Consider the following 27,755-nt stretch of genomic DNA (forward strand, 5'->3'; position numbering starts at 1 on the left):
TTGAATATAACAAGCTCGTAATCACGACTTCTGAAGTGGGAATTAGAAAATAGCACGTGAAGGAAGCATGATTTTTATGAGCTGGGGGCGTGTTAGTGAGGAAAGGCGGAATACCACAATATTTACATTGTCAGGATTTTATAAGCTAATCCCCTGCGCAAAATATAATAGCATTGTAATATAACAATATATGTAGTGATAAAGTTTACAGTGCCTTCATAAATAAATTAAAAACTTCAAAAAGTTAAATACACCTGATGTATATTCTTTGTTCTTCATTTTCTAGAAGCAGATTTCAAAACCCTTGCTGTATTTTTGTGTAGTTAATGAAGAGAAGGTACACCGCCATCTTGTTCCAACTAAAGTGACTTAAAGGGTTAGTTCACCCAAAAATGAAAATTCTGTAATTTATTACTCACCCTCATGCTGTTCCACACCTGTAAGACCTTCGTTCATCTTCTGAACACAAATTAAGATATTTTAGTTGAAATCCGATGGCTCCGTGAGGCCTTCATAGCCAGCAATGACATTTCCTCTCTCATGATCCATAAATGTATTAAAACATATTTAAATCAGTTCATGTGAGTACAGTGGTTCAATATTAATATTATAAAGCGACGAGAATATTTTTGGAGCGCCAAAAAAACAAACAAAATAACGACTTATATAGTGATGGCTGATTTCAAAACACTGCTTCAGGAGCACAAATGAATCAGTGTGTCGTGTCTTACGGGTCTTACAGGTGTGGAACGGCATGAGGGTAAGAAATAAATGACAGAATTTAAATTTTTGGGTGAACTAACCCTTTAAACGCATCTGACGTCGATTCATTCCCACCATGTTGCTAACTGCATTCAATTGAAATCCCATTGCTAAATGTCACTAGATGACCTCATAATGGTGATTTCTCTCATTTAGCTATATTAATATAAATATCAGTGAGTGAGATAAGAATCTAGATAGGGTTTGTCCAAGAAGCTGCTTAAATCTAGCAACTTCCTGGACAAACCTTATTTAGCAGAAGTCGCTAAATCTGAGTCACTCCACGAAACCGATTTGGACTTACACATTTTTAGATTTTTTAACAAAATGTATTAGTTTTCTGAACACCCCACAACATTAATGACATATTTAACTTCCAGAAAAACATATTTTCTCATCTTAGGCATCAAATCCCTATTATTATTGGTCATTATTTTAAGTTATAGACACTATGGGAGCTCTCTGAATATTATTATAAAATGTATCTGTGATCAAATCAACATTTTCCTATTAATCAGACGTCCCTCACACTATTTCAGTCATTGCAAATATAAAAGATACATAAAATTTCACACTTTTGCTATAAAGCCTGAAATGGGCACTTTTTGTGACAGAAACCTCATCATTTTTTATCAAAGGTTTAACTTCAGAAATTGAACTAAAATCAGTATTCTTATGATTGAATATTTCAGACAGAATTCAACTAACTTTAAATTACTTTTTCATAAACTTAATAATAATAATTAATAAAAATGTAGGTGTGATGGGGTTGTGATTTTTTGCCCAAATTGTCCACTGCTCTAAATCTAGTGAATAAATGGAGAGCGTATGGCATGCATGATATTAAGAAATCATGAATAATGTTGAAATAACAAAGATCATTTTCACAAGTAATAGTTTTCTATCTTTAATTGATGTAACGGGGTTGAGTCGTTAAGCTTGACAAACACAATTTCACAACATAATTTAGTCATAATTATTAAAGAAGGTGGTCAATTGCCTGTGTCTGCTCACAATGTTGTTCAGAAGACTTCTATGATGTCACTTCCTATTAATGACGTCACATAAGAATCAGTTCATTATTTTTATAGGGGAGAATGGTTTGTTGTAACGGGGTTGAGGGGTTACTAAATAATGGGATTTTAATGAATAATCGTGAATTTACTTCCCAGCATTCCCAGCAAAAAAAGCACAGATGGATATTTATGGGAATGACAGAATAAATGGGCTTTTTTTATCATTTTATTATTCATATCCCAAGTATACTTTCATAGAAGGCCTTGAGGGACATGACAAAAAAGGTGGTGTCAACTGAAAAAAACAAAATAATTTCTAATATGAAGATAAATGTATGTCATGTTTTTAAACATTATTAAAGGAGGCATTTCAATTCATACAAAAAGCTTTTAAAAATATATTTTGTTGACCCAATAAATAAAATACACTGAAAAAGGTCAGACTCAAATCGTACCGGTTTCATGGTTTGACTCGTCTACTGACAAAATCACTAAATTGCCAACACTGCTTCCCACCTGGTAAATACAACATTTCCAGGAGAACTTGAACACACCAAATTAGTTTTAAAAGAAGCTGTGCTGTTCTTGTTCAGTCTATATCGATATCAACCTTATTTGAGGAACACACAGCTTTGGAATGATGTTGCAAACTGTGTCCAAGCAAAACAAACTCTCTCAATAAACAAAAATCTGTGTTCCTTTATTTTTGTTTCCTCCCAAGAAGTATTTGTGGTGTTTGCTAAGGCATTGCTCATTAATCATGAGTAATAAACTTGCTAAGGTACTCTGAGCGTCTATGACATATGCTGCAGTTAAAGTCGGCATGAAACAGAAGTTGTGATAGTATTTTAATCCCCATTGTGATAATTCCTGGACAAGAACAAATGTAGGACGGGACTTGATTTTGTCCATGAGGAGTTGATTGGATCATTTGATGGTTGTAGTTTGCTATTGGTGGATCTCATATGAGTGACAGTTTGCCCCGCCCTCACGCCAGTAAACACATCATCAGAGAAGAGAAGAGATGTCGCTGAAAGAGGGAGAAGTTATTTTGATTATATATTACGAGGGCACATGAATTTAAAATAATAATAATGTGCACAGATAAATAATGGTTCATTTTGATTTCATGCTGACGTTAATGTGCTGGCTCCTTCAAAAAGATATTGTGATGGTATCATGGTATAGTAATGGCATCAGATCATAATATCATGTTACTCAATGAATACTATATTCATATTAGATGATGCTGGTCCAAAAAACATGCTTGTACTTTAAATAGGGTTTTGAATATATTTGCATGTCATAAAATCCCAATTCATTGATCTGATTCTTATGTAAACACTCTGATAAGACTTGAATAATTCTGTACGGCCAAACAGTGTTTGTATTGTACGGAAATGCTTTAGTGGTTCATTTGTGATTTATAACTGTATACTTGTATTTACAAATGGTCTTTTCTCAACAGGGAAAGATAATACTAATAAACATTAGGTCAAATTATTACATTACAAACACTGAAAGGCAGATTTGCACCCAATGCAGAATTATTATTAGAATATATTTTATAAAAAAATATAAATGGCATATCAGTTAAGCAAATGCAAACTTTTAATTGAATTAATGCAATTTGAATTAATTGCAAATCTGTAACAATTATCAATATCTGGCTTTTGTGGTTAAACAGCTTTATTTAAGTTAATAATGACACATTTTGACTTTTTTCCAAATCAAGGACTCCTGACAGGTCATTTGGAAAAAGTAAAAGATTTATACAATTTGGTGTTGAAACGAGTTTCATTTTATATCAGTGCATGACTCCAACAAACAGAGAAAATGATGCTGACAACATTCATACATAAAAAAACCCAGAAACAAATACAAAACGGAAAACAACACCAACACACAAAAGGCAGATAATTAACATCAAGGAGTAAAAAGTGCTGATTTCAACAAAGACGTGCTTTTTATGTATATTGTGTAAGGCAACCGGGTCAAAATATGGCATTCTATGAAAACTCTATGTAATCAATTTCACTTATTTACAGGCATAATATATCATATCAAAATATTGTTTATCTTCCATAAAGTAAAAATAGGCTCTTTAAAGTCCATTCACATTTAACTGACTTTAAGGTAATAGAAAAACAGAATACCGAAACGTGATCTCTGAATGTTGCGTAGCTAAATCAGGCCAAATTCAGGTCCTGATTCATCTCTCCATCATTCAGAGATTATGTGTATGAAGGCTCTCTATGATTCATCATCACTCTCACTGTCGTTGCTCAGATTTGTCTTTTGCACCTCCAGCTCTTCTGCGCTGACCATCTCTGGACTGATGGCGGCATACCGTGTCCCATGAAACTGACGCAGGTGTATCTACAGAGTAAAAAAAGTACAAATTAAGCACGCCGTTTTTGTGCGTGTCCCTTTAAATGCAAATGAGATGCTGCTCCCCGGCCCCCTTTCCAGAAGAGGGCGGAGCTTTAACAGCTCAACAACAACAAAGCTGGAGAATCTCACGCAGCCAAAATGAGGATTGTCAGTAACGGTGTTCAGCCTTACATTGTTCAAACCGGAGTCGACACTGATGGAGAGACTCAGGAAGAAGTTACAACTTTTAGACGTTTCTGAATGGTTAGTGGATACATTTATGTAGTTGCTGTGGAGTTGATTCAACTCATCCACTAGCATGTGTCGTCATGTTCATCTTTTGTGTTGAATCGACCCTCGTTTGTGAAGCAGTCCAGCGTAAAATGACGGCATGTCAACAACACTCTACTACAACAACTCTTCCTCTTCTCTAAAGCAGCCAACATGGCCCCGCCCCCTTTGTTGTGTGTTCTCAGGGGCGGAGTTTATGTAAATTTTGGGGTTTTGATGTACCTAACCGGGAATAAGCTTGTTGTAGTCCCTACCAGCTGTTTGTTGTAGTCCTTAAAAAGCGATTTGTTTGAATGAAAATCTCTCCCCTTACATTAAACCTTGAGCATCGTAACTTTGCAGATGTTTATGCTCTAACATTACACACTAACTAAAGTTTAAAAAAAAAAAAGTTAAATCATAATCAAGCACCCCTTTAAGTATCATAAAAGTGTTCTATATGTCTTTAAAACAGAATGAGATTTATGTTGTTATTCACTAGCTATGTTTGCAAATTTAACTTAAGTGCAAAACTGAAATATTTCATTAAACATCTGCGAATAAAGCACCATTTCCATCCCATGTGTTCAAGAGAACAAAATCATCACTTCCTGGGAAATTAACAAAATATCTGTATTAAAAATAGAAGTTGCTGCAATCTGGGAAACTCTTTTTATCATAAATTATTTTTGCCTCATAGCGCACAGACGAAACAATCAGAGGCGGCTGCCTGGTTTTTGGGAATGCAATCGTGTGGGACAGTTCTGGAAGGTCATTATACCAAATCATTCTGATGACAGACTTTGGCTCTGGCATTTCAGAATGATCAAACCAACATTTGAGATGCTGTATGATGTGATTGGTCCACTTATCCAGTCCAATCACATCCTCTGTTGAGGCAAATTCAGTTTTTTGTTATGCATTGAGGGATTTAATCAGTAAATGTGTCTTATCGGATCCAGCAGTTTATGCGATAACCCAAAATTTAGTCATGAGCAGTATTTAACAGCATATATAGCAGTAGGTACTGTATATTACACTGCTGTTTATATTACTACTGCATATTAAGACATGTAAGCCAGCTTTCTGTGCGCGTGCTTCGTCTGTGTGCGCTCAGAAAACCATATCTCAAAGTTTACACTGATATGGCTTTAAAACACATGCAGATAATAAACTTTCATGATGATGAACTACAATGTCATGTGAGCTTGACCACGATAGAGATGATCATCAACACTAACCCTGCGTCCCAATGTCCGTACTATCCATCCTAAATAGTATGTGAGATTAAAATAAGTGTGTCCCAAAGCATAGTATGTTGAAAAGAGTATGCCAAAAGTCCCCGGATGGTCTACGGTAGATTTTCGAAGTGTGGATCTGTGCACACTATAAAGGCTAATATTGCCCACAACCCATTGCGCGTTGGATGAGGATTCAGTTCAGAACTACAAACACGAGTAAAAAGTGTTAAAAAACTACAAAACATGACGAATATGCTCGATCGACGCTGAGAGGTTTGAGTGACTAATATTCGGTTCAAATTGATAGAAAATATTTATTTATTGTTATCTGCGTTATTTTTCATCTTCAAATACCAATGTGGACTTTTATAAAGATCCAATTGGCAATTAACTTTTAAATGTATCATTGTGCATTAATATGAGGAGAGTTCTCCACATGAAAGACCCGCATTTAAATGAAATGTGGAGGATGTAAGATGATTGACAGGTCAGTTTACGGTGACAGGATGCGACAGAGAGCAAAGACGCAATTGTATGACGTGATAGTATGTCCCAAAGCCTGTCTACTATTTTGCTACACACTCAAAAGTAAGTACTTTTTGTTCACAGAAAGAGTACATACTTTTAGGGCGTAGTATAAGTAGGCGAAATGGGACACAGAATAAATGTTTTGTTAGTTTTTGGCAAAGGATTGGAGGTTCAAGCTGTAGGCTCCACCCTTTTCTGGAAAGGGGGCGGGGAGCAGCAGCTCATTTGCATTTAAAGACACATGCACGAAAACAGCATGTTTTTCCTTCCACTCAAAAATGGGCATTTACAACATGCTATAATAAATGATCTGAGGGGTATTTTGAGCTGAAACTTCACAAACACATATAGGGGCACACCTGAGATATATTACATCTTGTAAAAAGGGGCATTATAGGTCCCTTTTAAATAACTGTGTTTCTCACACAAAGCTATCATATGGCTTTTTTGAAGCTTCAGATTTTCTTCATACACGATCCACAGAAGAAAGAAAATCGTTGGGGTTTGGAACATCACAAGGGTGAGTAAATAATGACAGAATTTTACATTTTGGCTGAAATATTCCTTTAGACAACTTAGAAACGGTGTACTCACTTGTATGTACAGGTTAACTTCTGCACTTCTGCACAGATAGGGGAAGTTTCCGCCAGTTTTGAGATGAGCTCTTCTAGCATTTGGGTAAAGCTTATACATCTCTTCCTTTGCCTCATGTGACAGGGCACTCTGATCGAAAACCTGAGAGAAAAGAAGGTCAAAATCATTTAAACAGTTTTTACTGTTTTTAATAGTTCACTTATATTTATTTTCTTGCCTACTGCAAAATTATGTCAATGTTACAGTTCCATAGTTATGCACAGTTTATATATTATATATTAAATATATATTATATATTATATATTATATATTATATATATATATATATATATATATATATATATATATATATATAAACCTACATCCATTATGGTGACGGCAATATCCTTTATCTTGTGAGGTTCCACATAGGAGTTTTGGCAGTTCAGTGTGAGTCGAGAGGCCAGTTCACTCTGGTTCAGGCTTTCCAGCTAAAGCACAAATAAACAGAGCATGCTTTGTTGATAAATGAGCAAAGGGTGAGACAAATTTACTTTCACACATCAGTATAAGTTCTATTACCAACTACATCAATCCAGCTCAAGCACTAAATTTGACTTGATTTAAAGGGATAGTTCACCCAAAAATGAAAATGATCCCATGATTTATTCACCCTCAAAAATGTCCATATTTAAAATTTTATAAAGTAAAATATCTATCGGTTTGCAGCGGAAGAGTATGGATTATATTTATGATGGATGAATGCATTAATTTTTGGCTTCAAAACAAGCCCTCCATTCACTCCCATTATAAAGCTTGGAAGAACCAGGATATTTTTGAATATATCTCTAATTATGTTGGTCTGAAAGAAGAAAGACATACACCTAGGATGGCTTCAGGGTGAGTAAATCATGGGATCATTTTCTTTTATAGGTGAACTATCCCTTTAAGTGCCTTTTTTACTACTACATAAGCAATGAATGTTAGCACAGATACACATTTAACAAAATCTTCACGATCATATTGATGTCCGTAGGACAACAAATCAACATGGATAAACGCTCTGAGTTTGTATTTTTTTATTCTTAAGAATTTTTCTGTGCATAATTAATTTTAAGTTGTAGAATTACACTTAGTTACACTAATTATAACATCAACGCTTTAAAAACAATCGGTATAGTAGAAGTACTCACTCGGTCAACCATAAAGTCAATTGCATCTGCCATTTTTGGGTCCACAGGTCCTTTGGCAAAGTTACCAAGCACAATCTTTTTAAGCATGAACGCAGGCATCAACCAGAAACTAGAAATGCAACAGTGTTCATGAGAAAAAGTCCACAAGAACAGAGACATTAACACCGGATTATGTTATCAGTACAAGTCTACCTGTTTGCCGTCCATGTCTGGTTGAAGATCGATGTGTCACTAAAAGAGTTGCACAGGATCAGAGAGTGAACTCTGGGAGATTTATGCGTGACTTCAGCAAATTTCTGAGCCAGGAATCCACCCAGAGAAGCGCCAAACAAGTGCACCTGCATAGAGACAAACGGAGCGATGGAGAACGAAAAACAGGTTGTGAAAGAGACTTGTGATTTCCCATTTGCATGCATAAAATAATCATTTTCCATACCTTGTCTAGTTGTAAATGGTCTAGAAGCTTCCTAAATCCATCACAAAATTCCAGCAGATCCCAATAGACAGGATACTGGAGCTGGATACGGCAATATCAAGTTGCATATCATGGAAGAAAGCAGAGAGCAAGCATTAAATATCAGAAGAGCAGCACAAGGGCATGTTAGTTACATAAAATGCCATGTTTGAAGCAACCAAACACATCAATTGTTGTCTATCTCTAGTATATGTGTGAGAGACGTACAGAGATGACACGATAGCCCCATCCGGAGAGAGCCAGCACCTGCTGGAAGAAAACCTCTGCGGTGCCGCTCACGGGTGGGAGGAAGATAATGGGACATCTGATATTTTTCGGCCCAGCATCATACAATGACCAGACTTTACTGTCATCGTCATCCACAATTATCTGAGGAAGACACACAGGCAGGAACTCACAAATGTGCAACATCAGTATCACATGACACTGAAAAAAATACATATTTGTATTATTTACATCTACAGCAGTTCTATGATTTTTTTTCTTTCATTTTAATTCTACTTTCTTACATGACAATGAACAATGACAAATGACAATTAGCATCCTGTTTTCTACCTTAATTCAAATGAAAAAAGGTTGCTTAAAGAGATAGATAGATAGATAGATAGATAGATAGATAGATAGATAGATAGATAGATAGATAGATAGATAGATAGATAGATAGATAGATCTATCAACGATAGAACGATAGATAGATAGAACGATAGAACGATAGATAGATAGATAGATAGATAGATAGATAGATAGATAGATAGATAGATAGATAGATAGATAGACTTACTCTTTTCAGAGGTACAGTGCTTCTGAACCAGTTATAATCAGGAGATACTCTTATCTCCTCCATTGCTGAAATGCAAATGAAATGTCTGATTAAATAAGTGCAAGTCTCACAAAATAACTGACATGACCAACTCAATACTTGAAATATAGACAAAAATAAGAGGTATTTTGTAAAAATTTCATTTCATGTAAAATATTAATTGTCAATCTTTACACCCCTTTCATGCATTTCACCATAGAAAACATGTGACTAGATTACAAAATGGTCTAGTCTAGTGAGTTCATGAACGCACATACACACTTCCCGCAATTATAACACTACATAAAGTGATGTTGTCTCTAAAATGATCATTTAAACCTTCATGAGAGTGTTTAAGATGCTCAAAAATACAACATCTGCCCCTACAAAACCATTGATTGTATACATTTCTCGGCGATGTAAATCAGGAGATCATTTCGAGCGATAGATGAGAGAATGTTACCGTGTTGATTCTTGAAATAAATCACCTTTTAATGCCTTTCATCCACGGATTTGAAAAACATTGTATCCTTTCGCTAAATCACATGACAGCAGCTTCCGCAGCCAGCAAACGATTGACTGCACACGATCACACCAGCCTATCAGCGGCTGCTCGCTGCGCGCATGCGCGTTAAAGAGCGCTATTAAAGGGACAGTTCACCCAAAAACAAAATAATTTTTTCACACTTTTATGTTGTTTAATAAAAATCAATATGTAGATTGCAAAGTTTTTTTTTAGATTGTTTAATTAGTAATTGTGTTCATCTTGAATAAACCCTGATATGTACACTCTTGCAGTTATTTATGTGGTGGGAGTGTGTATTATTGTACTGGTGTAGTGCTAGACAGATTGATTCACTGGCTTTAGTGATTTATCGATTCATTTGATTTGTTATTAAAGGGTTAGTTCACCCAAAAATGAAAATAATGTCATTTATTACCCTCATGCCGTTCCACACCCGTAAGACCTTTGTTAATCTTCGAAACAAAAATTAAGATATTTTTGATGAATTCCAAGTGAGGCCTGCATAGCCAGCAATGACATTTCCTCTCTCAAGATCCATTAATGTACTAAAAACATATTTAAATCAGTCATTGTGAGTACAGTGGTTCAATATTAATATTATAAAGCGACGAGAATATTTTTTGTTCGCCAATAAAACAAAACAACGACTTATTTAGTGATGGCCAATTTCAAAACACTGCTTCAGGAAGCTTCGGAGCGTTATGAATCTTTTGTGTCGAATCATGATTCGGATCGCGTGTCAAACTGCTGAAATCACGTGACTTTGACGCTCCGAACCGCTGATTCGATACAAAAGATTCATAACGCTCCGAAGCTTCATTAAGCAGTGTTTTGAAATCGGTATTTTGTTTTTTTGGTGCACCAAAAATATTCTCGTGGCTTTCTAATATTAATATTGAACCACTGTACTTACATGAACTGATTTAAATATGTTTTTAGTACATTAATGTATGCAGGCCTTGCTTGGATTTCAACTAAAATATCTTAATTTGTGTTCTGAAGATTAACGAAGGTCTTACGGGTGTGGAACGACATTAGGGTGAGTAATAAATGACAGAATTTGCATTTTTGGCTGAACTAACCCTTTAAATGAACTCGCGATTCACTGACCCTAATGATTCTTTGAATCTTCGCAGATTGATTCACTGACTCAAATGATTCTCTGTCAGAATGATTCAGTTAGTGACTCAAGACAAGAGTGTCATCAGTTGTTTACTTGTATCACAGTGTCTAGTTCAGACAGCAGTACGTGTTTAGCTCAGCTGCATACAGCAGCTCCCAAAATAACGCATTTCGTATATTAATATGTTTGATTGATTTTTATGTAATTCACAGATTCGGTTTAAGTCATTTATTATTGTTGGGCCTGTACTGAATGGCTTTCAGTGGGTTAGCTCTCAGCTAGCGCTAACCTCCCAGCGCTTCTCAAAATCAACCGATTCAGTTCGTTAAAAAACAAAACAACCCTGAAACATGTCGTGTACGTGTGCTTCAGCGGCGAGAAAACTCATAAATTCTGCTCATAAAGGTAAGAAGAAAGTCATATTTTGAGAAATATTGATGTTTGTTTGTTTCTTAGCCTAGTTATTTTGCTAGCGCTACTGCATGTGCGCTAACAATATATAAACAAACCATAAAGATGCAAAAACATTTACATCAACATTCATGCAGAAACATAGATTCAAGTGCTTTGTAAAGGTAAAAAACAATTATACAGTTGTTGACTATTATTGCTGTACATAAGCAACAGTGTCTATATAGCCATATTGTTTATTAAAATGTTCAACTACGAGCCATTAATTGTTTCATTTAGGGATTGTTATGTTGTTTAAGGTGTCATTATTTATTTGGCTGTTAGTTTGGCCTGGTTGTTATTTCAAGATTCATAATATTAAAAATGAATAGCTTTTATTTGTCAAGACTTCTGTAGTCTGATAAACATTGCTTTATTGGTTGGATATTTGATTTTATGTCCCCTAAAGGCACTCTAAACAATATGATTTCATAATGGCATCATGTTATTGTTACTTTGAGTGTCTGAAGGTCTCATGTTTGTGTATGTGACACAGGAATATCAGGCTCTAGAGTCCAGATACTGTCACTGAGCCGTCCGGGAGCTCGTGAGGTTCGTCTGGCACGCCGCATCCCCGTGAGGTCCTTCTCAGAGTCGGCTGTGTATTTTGCTTCAAAAGATGGGATGAAAGATGGAGATGGTGGAAAGGTAATATGATAGTGTTACTTATCATACACTCCCTGTTCTCTGATAAGGGTTTGAGAAGGAAATGATAACGTATCAATGTAATTCTATTCATCCTCTTCCTGGAAATTATATTTTTTTAATCTTTGTCTTCCTTTTAAGAAATCTGTTGGTGAAGGAAGTGGAAAGAGAACCAGCTCTAATAATTCTGGCAAAGGAGGAAGTCAGCTGAGGTGCCCTAAATGTGGAGATCCTTGCACACATGTAGAAACATTTGTTTGTGAGTACTTGATTTATTTTTTTCTTATCATTTTATTTTTATTGGATTTTGTTCTGTTCTTTTTTCTTTTTCTTTTTTTTTTTTTACATAATTGTTTGCCTGCTGTGTTTAAAGGATTAGTTCACTTTCAAATTAAAATTTCCTGATAATTTACTCACCCCCATGTCATCCAAGATGTTCATGTCTTTCTTTCTTCAGTCGAAAAGAAATTAAGGTTTTTGATGAAAACATTCCAGGATTATTCTCCTTATAGTGGACTTCAGTGGACTCCAGATGGTTGAAGGTCAAAATGACAGTTTCAGCACAGCTTCAAAGAGCTTTAAACGATCCCAGAAGAGGAATAAGAGTCTTATCTAGTGAAACCATCGCTCATTTAAAAAAAAAAAATACAACTGTATATGCTTTATAAACACAAATGATCACCTTGCTTCCGCTTTCCGTATTCTTCAAAAAGTTTACACTGTATGTCTTACGCCTTCCCTTTGAAGCTGCACTGAAACTGTAATTTTGACCTTCAACCGTTTGGAGTCCATTGAAGTCCACTATAAGGAGAAAAATCCTGGAATGTTTTCCTCAAAAACCTTCATTTCTTTTTGACTGAAGAAAGAAAGAACATCTTGGATGACATGGGGGTGAGTAAATTATCAGGAAACTTTTATTTGAAGTGGACTAATCTTTTAATATGGGATTACTCAAGATGATTACCTAATTTATTTATTTTTTATTATTACTGACCTTGTTTCCAAAGAGTTATGGTTTCTTTTGGCCTCGTGCATGTTTAAGTAGGCCAGAGTGTTTACTGAACTAACTGTTCAGTGCTAAAAATAAATCACACACAAGAAGTAGCTTTTTCATCTGCTGGTGCTTTAATTAGTAACCAGGTTTAAAAGATGCTTAGTTAAAAATAAAAAATTCTGATTGCATTTTAAATTGAGACTTTATTATTTTATAAATTTTTTTATAAAATTATTTTATTTTATTGTTGTTTTTGTTGTTATAATTATTAATCACAAACCCCGAAATTTACATAAACCCTGCCCCCGAGAACACACAACAAAGGGGGCGGGGCCATGTTGGGCTGCTTTGGAGAAGAGTTGTAGTAGAGTGTTGTTGTCATGCCCTAATTTTACACCGGACTGCTTCACAAACAAGGGTCAGTTCAACACAAAAGATGAACATGACAGCACATGCTAGTGGATGAGTTGAATCAACTCCACAGCAACTACATAAATGTATCCACTAACCATTCAGAAACATCCTAAAAGTTGTAACTTCTTCCTGAGTCTCTCCATCAGTGTCGACTCCGGTTTGAACAATGTAAGGCTGAACACCGTTACTGACAATCCTCATTTTGGCTGCGTGAGATTCTCCAGCTTTGTTGTTGTTGAGCTGTTAAAGCTCCGCCCTCTTCTGGAAAGGGGGCGGGGAGCCGCAGCTCATTTGCATTTAAAGGGACACACACAAAAACGGCGTGTTTTTGCTCATACCCAAATAGGGGCAAATTTAACAAGCTATAATAAATGATCTGTGGGGGATTTTGAGCTGAAACTTCACAGACACATTCTGGAGACACCAGAGACTTATATTACATCTTGTGAAATAGGAATAATAGATCCCATTAAGTTCTGATTAATCGTGCAGCTCGAACAACCAGCCTATAATGGTAAAAATCCACTCACTCATTTTTTTTATAATTCCCATAATTCAAAAGCAGTCTCTTCAAAAGAGCTGATTCAGATTCCCCCTTATGATGATGTCATCTTGAAGCTCCGCCCTCTTCTTGAAAGGGGGCTGTGAGCACCACCTCATTTGCATTTAAAGGGACACCCTCAAAAAGGATGCGTTTTTACTCACCCCCCAAAAGTGGCAATTTTAGCATGTTATAAAAATGATCTATGGGGTATTTTGAGCTAAAAATTCGCAAACAGACTCTTATTTTACATCTTGTAAAAAGGGGTATAATAGGTCTCTTTTAATAAAATTACACTAAGATGTTATTTCTCTTGTGTAGCATCAACTCGCTTTGTGAAATGTGAAAAATGCCACCACTTTTTCGTGGTGCTTTCTGAAACGGATACTAAGAAGAGTTTGAGTAAAGACCCGGAATCCGCAGCAGAAGCTGTCAAGTTGGCTTTCCAGCAGAAACCCCCTCCGCCACCTAAAAAGGTAGATATTCAACTTTGAGATTTGAAAGAACACCTTGTGACAGGATTATCCAGCTGGTTGTCTCCAGCTTTGTATATAATCTCTCTGTTTTTGTTTTCTCGCAGATCTTTGCTTATCTGGATAAGTATGTTGTGGGTCAGGACCATGCTAAAAAGGTTCTGTCAGTGGCTGTTTACAACCATTATAAACGCATCTACAACAACATGCCGGCAGGGTCCAGACAGCAGCAGGTGGAGGTGGAGAAACAGGCTTCCCTCACTCCTCGAGGTTTGTACTGCAAAGCGTTTGTGCGTGTGCAAAACACACAGAAAGTAGGAACAGGTGGTTTTCACTAAACAGGTCTTATGTAAGAGAATCATAGCCATTAGGAAATGAATCTATTAAAGGATACAAATTAAATTCATGTCCTCAGAAAGCCAGGTGTCACTCTGCCAGCTGAAAGCAAAATGAAGAAGTGACACTAAAGCAACTAAAACACACAGATATTTGTGCTTCAAAGACAACATCAAATTAAAAGGGACCCATCCAGCTTTTTAAATGTACATTTATTTAAATTCAAAACATAAATATAAGCAATAGTAGTAATAATGATCGCTGCAACTCCTACTCTACATTAATTTCCTCTGAATATACTGTTTTACCCAAAAATGTCACATTAGTTAAGTAACATACAGTAGTTACTGTATATTACGCTGCTGTCACTTTAATACACAGACATAACCGACTGTGTTTATGTGATCTTTGTGTCTTTTTGACATAACCTTATGTGTATTTGACCATTTAAGCACAATAAGATGTGAAAGAGAACTTAGTTTAATACTCACGGGACGTGCCGTCTGACAGACAGCTTTCTGTGCGCGTGCTTCGGATGTGAGCGCTCAGAAAACCATATCTCAGAAGTTTACACTGATATGGTTTTAAAACACATGCAGATAATACACTTTCATGATGATGAAGAACTGCAATGTCACATGAGCGTGACCGCGATAGAGATGCTCATCAAAAGCAAACAAATGTTTTGTTAGTATCTAAGGCATGAACTGTAGGCTCCGCCCTCTTCTGGAAAGGGGGCGGGGAGCAGCAGCTCATTTGCATTTAAAGACACATGCACAAAAACAGCATGTTTTTCCTTCCACTCAAAAATGGGCATTTACAACACAATATAATAAATGATCTGTGGGGTATTTTGAGCTGAAACTTCAGACACATTCTGGGACACCAGAGACTTATATTACATCTTATAAAAGGGTCATAATAGATCCCCTTAAAGTGAAATTTTTTAACCATTTTAGTTATTCCATGTTTCAAATTAAGGACTAGTGATAGTTTTCCATTGCGTACCTTCTTGAATCATCTAATCTTCTCCTTCAGAAGCCATTATAACCTCCATTGTGATGTATACTCTGTCCATTCTTTTCTAATCCAACAGCAGCATTTTATGATATCTATCATTATTTGGCATTTGTACAATTCATAAGCATTTTTGCAGCAGTTAACTTAACTGGTCAAGGTTTCTTGTTCTGTGAGAACTGGTAGTGAATTCGTCGTAACTGTCCTCCTTTCTCTGTAGAGCTAGAGCTAAGGCGGCGAGAGGACGAATACAGGTTTACAAGTAAGTGTACGCCAACATCCATAATCTTATTGTCCATACAGTATGTGTCCTTTAAACCATTTATTTTTCAAAACAAATCTGTTTTATGTTGTTTCAGTTTGCTTTGATTTATGTTGGGTGTTGTACAAATGCCAAAAAAATCATGTAGTCAGTTTTCTTAATTTCCTGTAACCTTTTACATTGTTGAAGTGTTATATTATTGCATAATTACGTAAGTGGCCATGCATGTATCGGAAAGAATGCTGTCATGTTTTACCAGTTAAATGTCCCAGTGACCTGATTTGACTGCTGGTTCATGTGTTGCTTTTGTCATATGCTTTCAGAGGTTCTTGTCACAGGAAATCCCTGTAGATTAGAGCAGCTGTGCACACTAAGCAATTTGACCTGACCAGTTAACAGTGCACAATGCAACTATTCTTTACTGAAGAAGAGATTTAACATTTTGTTGCTGTTATTATTAGTGTTATTTTAGTAGTATTGATATGCTTATTTGTGATTGGCAAGATATTTGTATTTAAAATTTGAGCTTTTATTTTTATATTTTGTGTTTTTATTTTAGATTTAGTAATTTTTATGTGCTTTTGTCATTTTTATTAGTTGTTTTATAATATTTCTGTTTACTCTAATTTATTATTTCATTTTTAGTTTTAGGGATTTTAGTACTTCAACTTAAAAAAAAGGTCACATACATTTTTTTTAAAGTTTCTCATCTAATATTTATATTTTAATTTATTATATAAAACATGAGTGTATATATAAGTATTGAGTTTTGATTATGACTTGTGTAGCAATGTTTTTTTTTACCATATGACTCATATTTACAAATTTGTATGAAATCTTTAATAATACAAATCTTTGAATCAAAGTCTTTTTAAGTGGTTTAACAGAAATTTGAGTTTTGGATGCTTTGATTCAATCCCTCTTTGAATGTCTTGCCCTATAGACTATTGACCGTTTGTAAATTTTGTAAATTATAATTTTGTAAATATGATAAGTGAGGTGTTGAATTATTGTGGTAATCAAAAGTATGCCACTCAATAGGTCAAAAACTTGTTTTGAACCTGAACCATTCCTTTATTATGTAAACGGCACTAATTACATAAATAAGAACATGTTTGTTCAGATTAGTTTTTCAAAGATACATAATAAAGAATCAAAAGTTCAGAATTTATGCTAGAGGTGTACGATATTAACAAAAATTGATATTTTTATTTTATACAAATTTCTTGATAACGATATTTTGCTGAGTGTGTTTAATACGTTAGTACCTTGGCAAGTTTTGGGCTGCCGTGAACAGCTGACTCCTAAAGTTTTTGATATTCTTCATATTTTGTGTGGTAGTTAGTTTGCAGCAGTGACAGAAATGATCTTTTCCAATAAGTTTAAATAGATTTTTACCTTTTTAGGGGCATTTTTACTGTTATAAAGCCATTTGTTTAAACCTAATTAAATGTATTCATCATCTTTTGTGTCAAATTCTTTTATTTAACTTAATAAATTCAGTTAGAATAAGACACAATAGGGCTGTTACCAATCAAATGAAATCTGTATCAACAAAATTCACCCTTGCAATGCGGAGGAAACGGAAGCTGCACCTGAATTGGCATTTAGATGCATTTACACAGACTGTTTAATGCAGCTCAGAGGGGACATGAATGCATTTAACATGCAGTTACAAATGCATAAATAATGTTTTGGTGTTTTAAACATAAAACGTTGAATATATTTTTATGTTATTTAAAAAATGAAAAGATACTTTAAAACTAAAATTAAAACTGCTAGTAGGTGGCAGCAAGTCATTGTTAATGAGTGAGTCATTGAGTTTCAACTGATTAATTCAAATGGCTGATTCATTCAGGAAATAAGCATTTGAGTGAGTCATTGAATCATTCAATCAAACGATTTGTTAATCATCTGTTGCTCAGAGATGCAAAACAGTCCTGTGGTTTTGTTTGGATTATTTTCATTGGGTGAAATTGAGCAAAAACAGGCAATATTGTGTCTAAATGTAAGTCACTTAATATTAAATTCTTTATTTATTGAACTGTTGTATAAAATCAATATTACATTTGTAATCGTGCTGATAGGAGAAAAAAACAGCACTATTTGTGTGATAAAGTAAAGGATTAGTTCACTTTCAAATGAAAATTACCCCAAGCTTTACTTACCCTCAAGCCATCCTAGGTGTAAATGACGTTCTTCTTTCAGATGAACACAATCTGAGCTCATACCATCAAGCTCATCTGATTGTGTTCATCAGAAAGAAGAACGTCATTTACACCTAGGATGGCTTGAGGGTAAGAAAAGCTTGGGGTAATTTTCATTTGAAAGTTAACTAATCCTTTAACTCTATTAAATTATATAAATATTAAAGACTTACAGAGGTATTTTTGCCCCCCTTATCTTGAATGTTGGGTGCAATCGTAATGCTTTTTAATAGACTAAATCACGCAGTGAACGTGTCTAAATGTGCAAGTTCTTGTCTAACCTACTAGACTACATCACGTAGAATATGTAGAATTGTTTTTGTAAAGTGAGGGACATACTCGATGATTTTATTTTTTGTTTGTTTGTTTGCTGTTGTTGTTTAATTTGTCCAGAGCTGCTCCAGATCGCAGGGATCAGTCCTCATGGAAACGCTCTGGGCGCCTCCATGCAGCAGCAGATGAACCAGCAGGCAGCTCCAGAGAAGAGAGGAGGAGAAGTGCTGGACTCCACACACACCGACATCAAACTAGAGAAGAGCAACGTAGTGCTGCTGGGCCCGACTGGCTCTGGTGAGACTGAAACACACCCTCTGTGTTGTTTACGATTTGACAGAAGTCTAATTTATTAAATGGAGCAGAGAGTACTTTCAGCAAGGACACATTAAATTGATCAAAAGTGACCGTAATAATACAGTAATGACATTTATAATAATATAAAAGATTTAGATTTCAAATAAACGCTGTGCATTAAAAAGTCTGGAAATGACAGAGTAGATGAGGATCACTTTCATTTTAAAACACACTAGTGTAAACGGGGCCCAAGACTTGTATTTTGTAAAGAAAATGCTTTTATTAAAAAAAAAATATTATTTTTATATAGAATATTTTTAATATTTTAATTTTTGTAGTGAAAGTATGGTAAATACTGGTAAAATGTACCAACGATCATATGTAAAAAATAAACACCTGTAGTCCATCTGAATTACATGGCAATTAGGCTCTCCATCTCATAGTGAAAACTATGTAGCCTACCAAAATTTAATTAACAATAGAAGTGAAATCTCTATTTTTATGTGCATATTCCTTATGATATTCATTTTCATGTTTTCAGGTCTTAAAAAGGTCTTAAGTTTTAAATTTGATAAAAACAAAAAACAAAATGTGCAGCACCCCTGTTTTGAACTTTCTAATCATCAAAGAAACCTGAAAAAAAAAATGTTTTTACAAAAATATTAAGCAGCAGCACAACTGTTTTCAACATTGATAATAATAAGAAATGTTTATGCATATTAGATACATTTTTGAGGAATAGTGTGACACTAAAAACAGGGCGCTTAAAGTACTTGATTTTTTTTTAATTTAACCCTTGAAAGCACCAATATTTATGAAAACGTACTTGAAAAGTGCTTGAATAATTGAAAGACAGTATATATGAAATTAATTTTAATTTTATTAATGAAACAATCTTTTCACGCTACAGCCCATCTGATATACATATATCTTTGCAATATCTTTGTCATAGTATGCTTTCAATGATTAAAGTTACCACAGTTATTGCACGTGCTGCACTTTATTTGTACCATTTTTTATTCGTTTAATTTTATTTATCCATTTACCTTTTTTTTAGAATTTGAAAGATAATAAAGATCTTGTTTGATAAGTGAGATCTTTGATTGTACTCCTTGAAAACCAAAAAAGTAGTGCTTGAAAAGTCCTGGAATTTCATTTTACAGTATCTGTACGAACCCTTTCCATCAAAGGAATAAATTATATTTTTAGAACATGTTATTTTATAATATTTCTGTTTTTACTGTATTTTTGATCAAATAAATGCAGCCTTGGTGAGCATAAAAGTCAGGACCTCTTTCAAAAACAATTTACCGACCCTAAACCTTTGAACGTTAGTGTATGATTTGAGTGTGGTAATGTGGAAAAACTAGAAACCTAACTGAGTTGTGTGACAGGGAAAACACTTCTGGCCCAAACACTGGCCAAGTGCCTGGATGTTCCCTTTGCGATCTGCGACTGCACCACCCTCACCCAGGCGGGGTACGTGGGAGAGGACATTGAGTCAGTCATCGCAAAGCTTCTGCAGGACGCCAACTATGTGATCGAGAAAGCTCAGCAAGGTAACAGAGACTTCCTGTGACATTTACCCTCATGTAGGAAATATCCAAACCATGTTGTGCAATGAGTTCTTTTATTAAAGATGTTGAAATTGTTTTTAGGTATCGTGTTCTTGGACGAAGTGGACAAGATTGGCAGCGTTCCTGGGATCCATCAGTTAAGGGACGTGGGAGGAGAAGGAGTGCAGCAGGTTGGTAATTAAAAAAAAATGAAGCAGATTCTGTGTCCTAGAGTAGTTCAGAAGTGTCACTGATATTCAGCTGAACTTTGACCTAAATCGCAAGAAAGCTCACATGGCTGTTAAAGATTTACAGAAACACTTTTTGTTATTCTTGGAATCTCACTTCTGTATTTCTAGTGTACTACTTGTATTATGTACTATGCATTTATTTTTGCATAATGATGCAAATCATTTTTATGGCTACAGAAAACAGATTTTTTACCTAAAAATCTGATGTCTTCACAGCAAGATTTTCAAAATAACCTAAACTGTGATCGTGTTTTTGTTGTGATGGATAACGTTAGGTTATTTTTGTAGGGTTTACTGAAGCTACTGGAAGGCACTATTGTTAATGTTCCTGAGAAGAACACCAGGAAGCTGAGAGGTGAAACTGTGCAAGTTGACACCACCAACATCCTGTTTGTGGCTTCTGGAGCATTTAATGGACTTGACCGTATCATCAGCAGGAGAAAGAATGAGAAGGTAAGTTCTGAAAGAATGTTGACACGGAACAACAAGGCTTTATTCACAAAATTATGAAAGACTAGCTTGGTTATCTTAAATTTAATATTTAATTTCCTTCAGCAAATTTATTCTAATGTATAATAAAAGTATGAATCAATGGACCAAAGGCTTTAAATGATTAGTTTACATCACCCCCATGTCATCCAAGATGTTCATGTCTTTCTTTCTTCAGTCAAAAAAAAAAAGTTTTTGAGGAAAACATTCCAGGATTTTTCTCCATATAGTGGACTTCACTAGGGTTCACTAGTGAAATGATCAGCCATTTTCTAAAAAAATAAAATAAAAATACACTTTTAAACCACAAATGCTCATCTTGCACTGCTCTGCGATGCGCCACGCATTACATAATCATGTTGGAAAAGTCACATGTGACGTAGGCAGAAGTACAACGGTAGGGCGAAAAACTAATTTTCTCCTCCAACTTCAAAATCGTCCGACATCATTGTTTTGCCTTTTTTTTTTTTGTAAAGGCTGTTTGACTAAGTATTTGTATGTTGCTTTGTAGACACTGGATCGGTACTTCCACCTACATCACATGTGACCTTTCCAATGTGGCGCATTGCAGAGCTAGTGCGAGACAAGCATTTGTGGGTAAAAACTATATAAATTTTTATTTCTTTTAGAAAATGACAGATGGATTTTCTAGATAAGACTCTTATTCCTCGTCTGGGATCATGTAGAGCTCTTTGAAGCTGCACTGAAACTGACATTCGGACCTTCAACCCGTTGAACCCCAGTGAAGTCCACTATATGGAGAAAAATCCTGCAATGTTTTCCTCAAAAACCTTTATTTCTTTTCAGCTGAAGAAAGAAAGACAATCATCTCGGTTGACATGGGGGTGAGTAAATTATCGTGGAATTAATTCTGAAGTAAACAAATCCTTTAAGAAGTATTTATTTATGCAATCCTGAAACCCTATAAACAGCTGTTTTAATGTTTTGGGTTAGTAAGAGTTTTTTTTTTACTGAAAAATTAATACTTTTATTCAGTAAAGACTCATTAAGTTGATCAGCGTGAACAGAAAGCATTTTGTCAGTAGCAGATTGAGTTCTCTTTTGCAGAATTGCGGCTTATTGTGTTTTTCTTTTTTATTTCTTATCGTTCATCCATATTTATTTATTAATAACTTCAAACAGTCCCACCCACTGAAATCTGCACATATTATCATACGGAAATAATTACAACACATTTTTTTGAATATAAATGGTCTCTGCGGCAAAAGTGAAAGTACCTGGTGAAATGTTTTGAAATGTCTCTTGGCACTGCAGAGCACCAGTTTTTAATAAAAGGATATGTTTCAGTCCATTTTTTTGTATATATAATGTGCCTTTGCCTTTTATATTCCATATGTAGTACCTTGGGTTTGGAACACCGTCTAACATGGGGAAAGGTCGAAGGGCGGCAGCAGCGGCTGACCTGGCTAACACCACAGGTGGAGAGGTGGACGCAGTGGCTGAGATTGAGGAGAAGGACCGGCTTCTGAAACACGTGGAGGCCAGAGACCTTATTGAATTCGGTATGATTCCTGAGTTTGTGGGCCGTCTTCCTGTTGTGGTTCCACTGCACAGTCTGGATGAGGAGACGCTGGTGCGGATCCTTACGGAGCCACGCAATGCTGTTGTGCCTCAGTATCAGGCTCTCTTCAGCATGGACAAGGTTGGTACCTAATATGCTAACTAGGCTGTCAGTAGATTAAAATTTTTAATCGCACCCTTTTTGTGCCATTAATCGCCTATTTATTGTGAAATTAATAAGCATACATCATTTATCTTGTTTAACACATTTATTTTGTCATCATTTGCTATATCCAGCAAAGTAAACCATCAGATTGATGGATGATTCTCACAAAACTGGAGATGCCAAACCCTAAAATTACAAAAATAAAACGTTAATAAAATAATAATTCAAAATAAGATAATTTTTTTTGTCCTATCTTTTTTGAAAATTTCTTTTATTATCATTATTATTCTTTTTAATTATGTTAAAATGTTATTATTAATACTATATTTATTCATTCAATTTGTTAATATAAGCAATTGGTTACTTTTTAGTGCTTCAAATTCAGCAAATATATATAATACATAATGTTATATAATATGATAAAATGTGTCATAAATGAAAAGAGAATGTGCTGTGTGTTTGTTTTGTATTAGTGTGATCTCAACGTGACACCTGACGCCCTCAGAGCGATCGCCAGATTAGCTCTGGAGCGTAAAACTGGAGCCCGTGGGCTTAGATCCATAATGGTGAGAGAATGCTGTTTTTCTTGCTAGTATTGATTTCAGTTCCTCAAAGGCATGCTTGTATAATGACGTGCGTTCTTGTGATGTCATTTGCTGCCACTATTTCCCAACAGGAAAAACTGCTACTCGATCCCATGTTTGAGGTGCCACATTCTGATATTGTGGCAGTGGAGGTGAACAAGGAAGTGGTTCAAGGAAAAGCAACACCTCGGTACATAAGGTGAGAGCTCACATGACCTAGTTTATTTTGTCATCTTATCTGTCGACAGTTATTGTTTAAAACCACCTCTGACACACCTGGAACTGTGGCCTTTTTCAGGTGTTTTTGTCTTCTGAGCAAATGTTCTGAGTAGGAATGAGTCATTTTAAGAAAAAAATTAAAATACTAGAATAAAAATACCTTCAAATTGGTAACACTTCACAATAAGGTCTCATTTGCTAACATGTAATAACTTATATAAACTAACAGTGAGCAATGTATTTTTAAAAAAGACATTTATTTATCTTTGTTAATGTTAGTTAATAAAAATACAATTGCCCTTTGTTCATGTTAGTTCTCGATGCATTAACTAATGTTAACGCATACAACTTTTGATTTTAAAAATGTATTAGTAAATGTTGAAATTAACTAAGTTTGAAGTCTTAGTTATGTTAACTAATGTAGTTAACAAATGAAACCTTAATGCAAAGTGTCAGGAAAAAATGAAAGTATATGCATGCATTTGAAGAATTCATTTTGAAGATACTTTGAACTGTAATGTATATTGCCATTAAATAATCTTATCAAAAACATTTTAACAATATATATTAATCAGTAAACATAATATAGGCTACAACGGGGCTAAAGGCACACCTTAAGAAAAAAAAACATGCTTTTCAATACTCCCATAGTGTATGATTGCAAAAAAATATATATGTTTGTAGTGAACATTGATGGAGCAACAGATTTTATGTGAAAATAATTAATAAAAGTGGTTAGTTTTGTTTAAAAATCTTATAAATGTATGCGGTGGTGAGGGGGGCCTTTTACCCCACAGACACATGGGGCAAAATACACATGGTATTGATACATACATTTTGTTTTTAATAATGTCTAAGTTAATATTTGTTCAAAACAATCACTTTAGCAAAATTTGTACTATTTTCTGTTTATTTTGATGAATAAAATAATTCATTTTTGTTCAGTATATTTACACATAATCATGTTAATTATAGTGCCTTTCGCCCCAACAGCAGCAGTGATTTTTACCCCAAATACCATACTTTTACATATTCTTCCGTTATTGATAAACTGTTGTTTTAATTACCTTTAACAAAACTTAAAATCATTAAAAAGACCTTTGTTTTAAAATGTAAACATTAATTTCATTGATTCTCATTTGCTACTTAAATCTACAAAATTTAAAAAAATATATCAAATATTAAATCAAACTAGCTCAGAATCAACTTTGCTCTGCTGCCCGCGAAGATCAGACAAATCTGTACGTGCATCTTGAAAAGTGGATGTTTAGGAAAGTGCCACGGCAAGTTTTTGTGCCATCTAGTGGTTAAGAGGAAAATAAAATCAAAGGTGCCTTTTCCCCCACAGTGCCTTTAGCCACATTGTACCCTAATTAAAATCAAGAAAGTATTTTATCTGCTCAGTGTATATATATATATATATATATATATATATATATATATATATATATATATATATATATATATATATATATATATATATATATATATATATATATATATTTATTTATATATATATATATATATATATATATATATATATATATATATATATATATATATATATATATATATATATATATATATATATATATATATATATATATATATATATATATATATATATATATATATATATATATATATATATATATATATATATATATATATATATATATATATATATATATAATTATTATTTTATTTATTTATTTATTTATTTAATGCAAAGTAATGGTTCCTCATTGTGGGTTAATTTAATAACTTCGTAAATTGTTGTTAGATTTGTACACATTGAGAATTTGTAAATACACTTAAAAGCTAAAAGGGTTAGTTCACCCAAAAAGTTAGTTCATCCCATAACATACTCACCCTCAAGCCATCTTTCAGTCAAACACAATCAGAGCTATATTAAAAAATATTCTGGCTCTTCCAAGATTTATAAATGAGATTTTGAAGCCCAAAAAAAATGCCTCCATCCATCATAAAAGTAATCCATACGACTTTAGTGGGATAATAAAGGCCTTCTGAAGAGAAGCGATGCAATGTTTTTGTTCAAACAAATAGGACTGGGCAACAAACTCAAGCTCCTCCAAAATTTCTCCTTACAATTTTTTATTTTAGACTCCTAATTCGTGACCGGTGTTTTGTTTTGCTCTCTCCTCTGCACTTCTGCGTTCGTCAATACGTCGAACGCTGGGTCAGAGGTCACTCTTCCGCTGGAATCGACTCGCGTACGGAAGCCAATGATTCTAGTTAACTTATAAATATGGATATTTTTCTTTCAAAAACTCATTGCTTCGCTTCAGAAGGCCTTTATTAACCCCCTGGAGCCGGATTACTTTTATGATGGATGAATGCACTTCATCCATTCACTCCCATTATAAAGCTTGGAAGAGTCAGGATATTTTTAATATAACTCTGATTGTGTGTTCATCTGCAAGAAGAAAGTCATATACACCTAGGATGGCTTGAGGGTGAGTAAATCATGGGATCATTTTCTTTTATAGGTGAACTATCCCTTTACCTCTCAGAGTAAACCAACACACATTGCTGTCTCTTTGAATTATTGTCATTGACTGTTTTGCTCTCTCCACTCAGAGCTCCAGCTAAAGACCCATCTGAGGAGGAGTATGACTCTGGAATCGAAGAGGAAAACTGGACGAGACGGGTTGATGCCGCCAAGAACTAAAAACTACAAACCCGCTTTCTTCAGCTGATTGTTTGCCGCCTCAGTTTTCCTAAGGGTCCATTTCTCACTGTACGCTTGTGATGATTCATTACTCACTTCCGTGAACTTATGCCATCTCTACCCTCGCTTTATGTAATCATGGCTTAGAGAAATAAGTTTAAAGTCTCCCCTGAAACTATCCTCCTAAAGAGATGTGAAATGTAATGGATTTTATTTTATTTTATTTCATTTTAGTTTCTCTTTGCCTTGCTTGGAATAAAATTACACATTTGTGTCACACTGGTTATAGTGACTGTAGCAGACAGTGTCTCCAATATGACAGTGGTAAGTCAATTTTTGTAGTTGAACCACATGTATAATAATTAAAGCCCCACCTGCATATGTATCTGATGAAGGTCTATGTAGTTTAATTTTGCCTCTATATGAGCTGACTTCAAATTTGGCGCTTTATTTTTTCCTTCACTCAATGCTGTGGACTAAAGTGGGATTTTTAGGCGTCCAGTTTTCTATTACACTAAAGCTGCTATGTGCATTGTTAAGGGTCAAGAAAATCAGTAACTGGCTGGAACTTCAAGGACATGCCTGTTGTCACCTGATCAATGTGTCATAATTTCTGTCGTTATTCACAAAGACGCCCAACGATGGAAGATTTATTTGTATCCGCCGGTTTAAACAACCAAGTGACTTTGGTCTCTTTGAGAAGGTTGTATGTCAGTAACTGCAGTAGTTGTTACACTGTCCCAGTGTAATTCATTTTTAATCTCTTCACAGAAATAGATTTCTATGTCTTTTGAATTGCATTGTTATAGAATATATTAATGCGAAGTGGGACTGGGTTACTTTTTGCATAGAGAGAGTAGAAACCATGTATGTTTTTGATCCTCGCCTGTTAAGTCAAAGGATACATGTACAAAAAAAAAAAAAAATGTAGGAATAAAATGTAAATATTATCACTGAATGCAGGTCTTCTGTTGTATTTCAATGAACACAATAATGAGCATTAAAGAAAGTAAATATGACATTACATAATGGGCAAACAAAACACATACAACACATTATGAAATAAAACATAAAATCTGTCATTTATTCACACTCATGTTCCAAACTAGCATTATTTTCTTCCATGGAACCATTTCATTTTCAGTCATTTACGTTCACTGTATGATAAGATGAGGAAAGTGAATGTTGATTGAGGCTGTCGTCTCCTTTTGTGTTTCACTGAAGAAAGATCTAAAGGGTTAGTTCACCCAAAAATAAAATTTCTGTCATTTATTACTCACTTTCATGTCGTTCCACACCTGTATAACCTTAGTTCATCTTCAGAACACAAATTAAGATGTTTTTGATGGAATCTGAGCGCGTTCTGTCCTTCCACAGAGATCCAACACAACTGTCATTTTCAATGCCCAGAAAGGTAGTAAAGATTAAAGTACTCCATGTGACTCCAGTGGTTTAACCTCAATTTTTATGAAGCGATGCAAGCGCTTTG

The 27,755-nt window shown here is 34.7% G+C and overlaps 2 protein-coding genes across 3 annotated transcripts; one reads left to right on the forward strand and one right to left on the reverse strand.

Moving 5' to 3' along the window:
- Positions 1 to 3,410: 3,410 nt before the first annotated feature.
- spg21 (SPG21 abhydrolase domain containing, maspardin) lies at positions 3,411 to 9,829 on the reverse strand. Of its 2 annotated transcripts, none has more exons than XM_067400358.1 (9): positions 9,694 to 9,792; positions 9,213 to 9,277; positions 8,639 to 8,800; positions 8,393 to 8,473; positions 8,149 to 8,294; positions 7,957 to 8,065; positions 7,147 to 7,254; positions 6,785 to 6,925; positions 3,411 to 4,157 (listed from the first exon to the last, which is right to left on the reverse strand). In XM_067400358.1, the coding sequence occupies exons 2-9, from the start codon at positions 9,273 to 9,275 to the stop codon at positions 4,032 to 4,034; spliced, it is 936 nt and encodes a 311-aa protein (XP_067256459.1). In that variant the 5' UTR covers positions 9,276 to 9,277; positions 9,694 to 9,792; the 3' UTR covers positions 3,411 to 4,031. The 2 variants fall into 2 exon arrangements, with proteins under 2 accessions (XP_067256459.1, XP_067256458.1); XM_067400357.1 differs by having other exon boundaries at positions 3,412 to 4,157; positions 9,719 to 9,829.
- A 1,112-nt stretch (positions 9,830 to 10,941) lies between these two features.
- On the forward strand, positions 10,942 to 27,299 carry clpxa (caseinolytic mitochondrial matrix peptidase chaperone subunit Xa). Its single transcript, XM_067401123.1, has 14 exons — positions 10,942 to 11,284; positions 11,826 to 11,977; positions 12,116 to 12,233; positions 14,245 to 14,399; positions 14,504 to 14,666; positions 15,970 to 16,011; positions 18,612 to 18,788; positions 20,183 to 20,347; positions 20,447 to 20,535; positions 20,884 to 21,048; positions 22,445 to 22,747; positions 23,245 to 23,337; positions 23,448 to 23,554; positions 26,176 to 27,299. Exons 1-14 carry the CDS (start codon positions 11,230 to 11,232, stop codon positions 26,264 to 26,266), a joined length of 1,875 nt encoding a protein of 624 aa, XP_067257224.1. The 5' UTR covers positions 10,942 to 11,229; the 3' UTR covers positions 26,267 to 27,299.
- The last annotated feature ends 456 nt before the right edge of the window (positions 27,300 to 27,755 follow it).

This window comes from Chanodichthys erythropterus, chromosome 11 (genome assembly GCF_024489055.1).
Source record: "Chanodichthys erythropterus isolate Z2021 chromosome 11, ASM2448905v1, whole genome shotgun sequence".
NCBI classification, from domain to species: Eukaryota; Metazoa; Chordata; class Actinopteri; order Cypriniformes; family Xenocyprididae; genus Chanodichthys; species Chanodichthys erythropterus.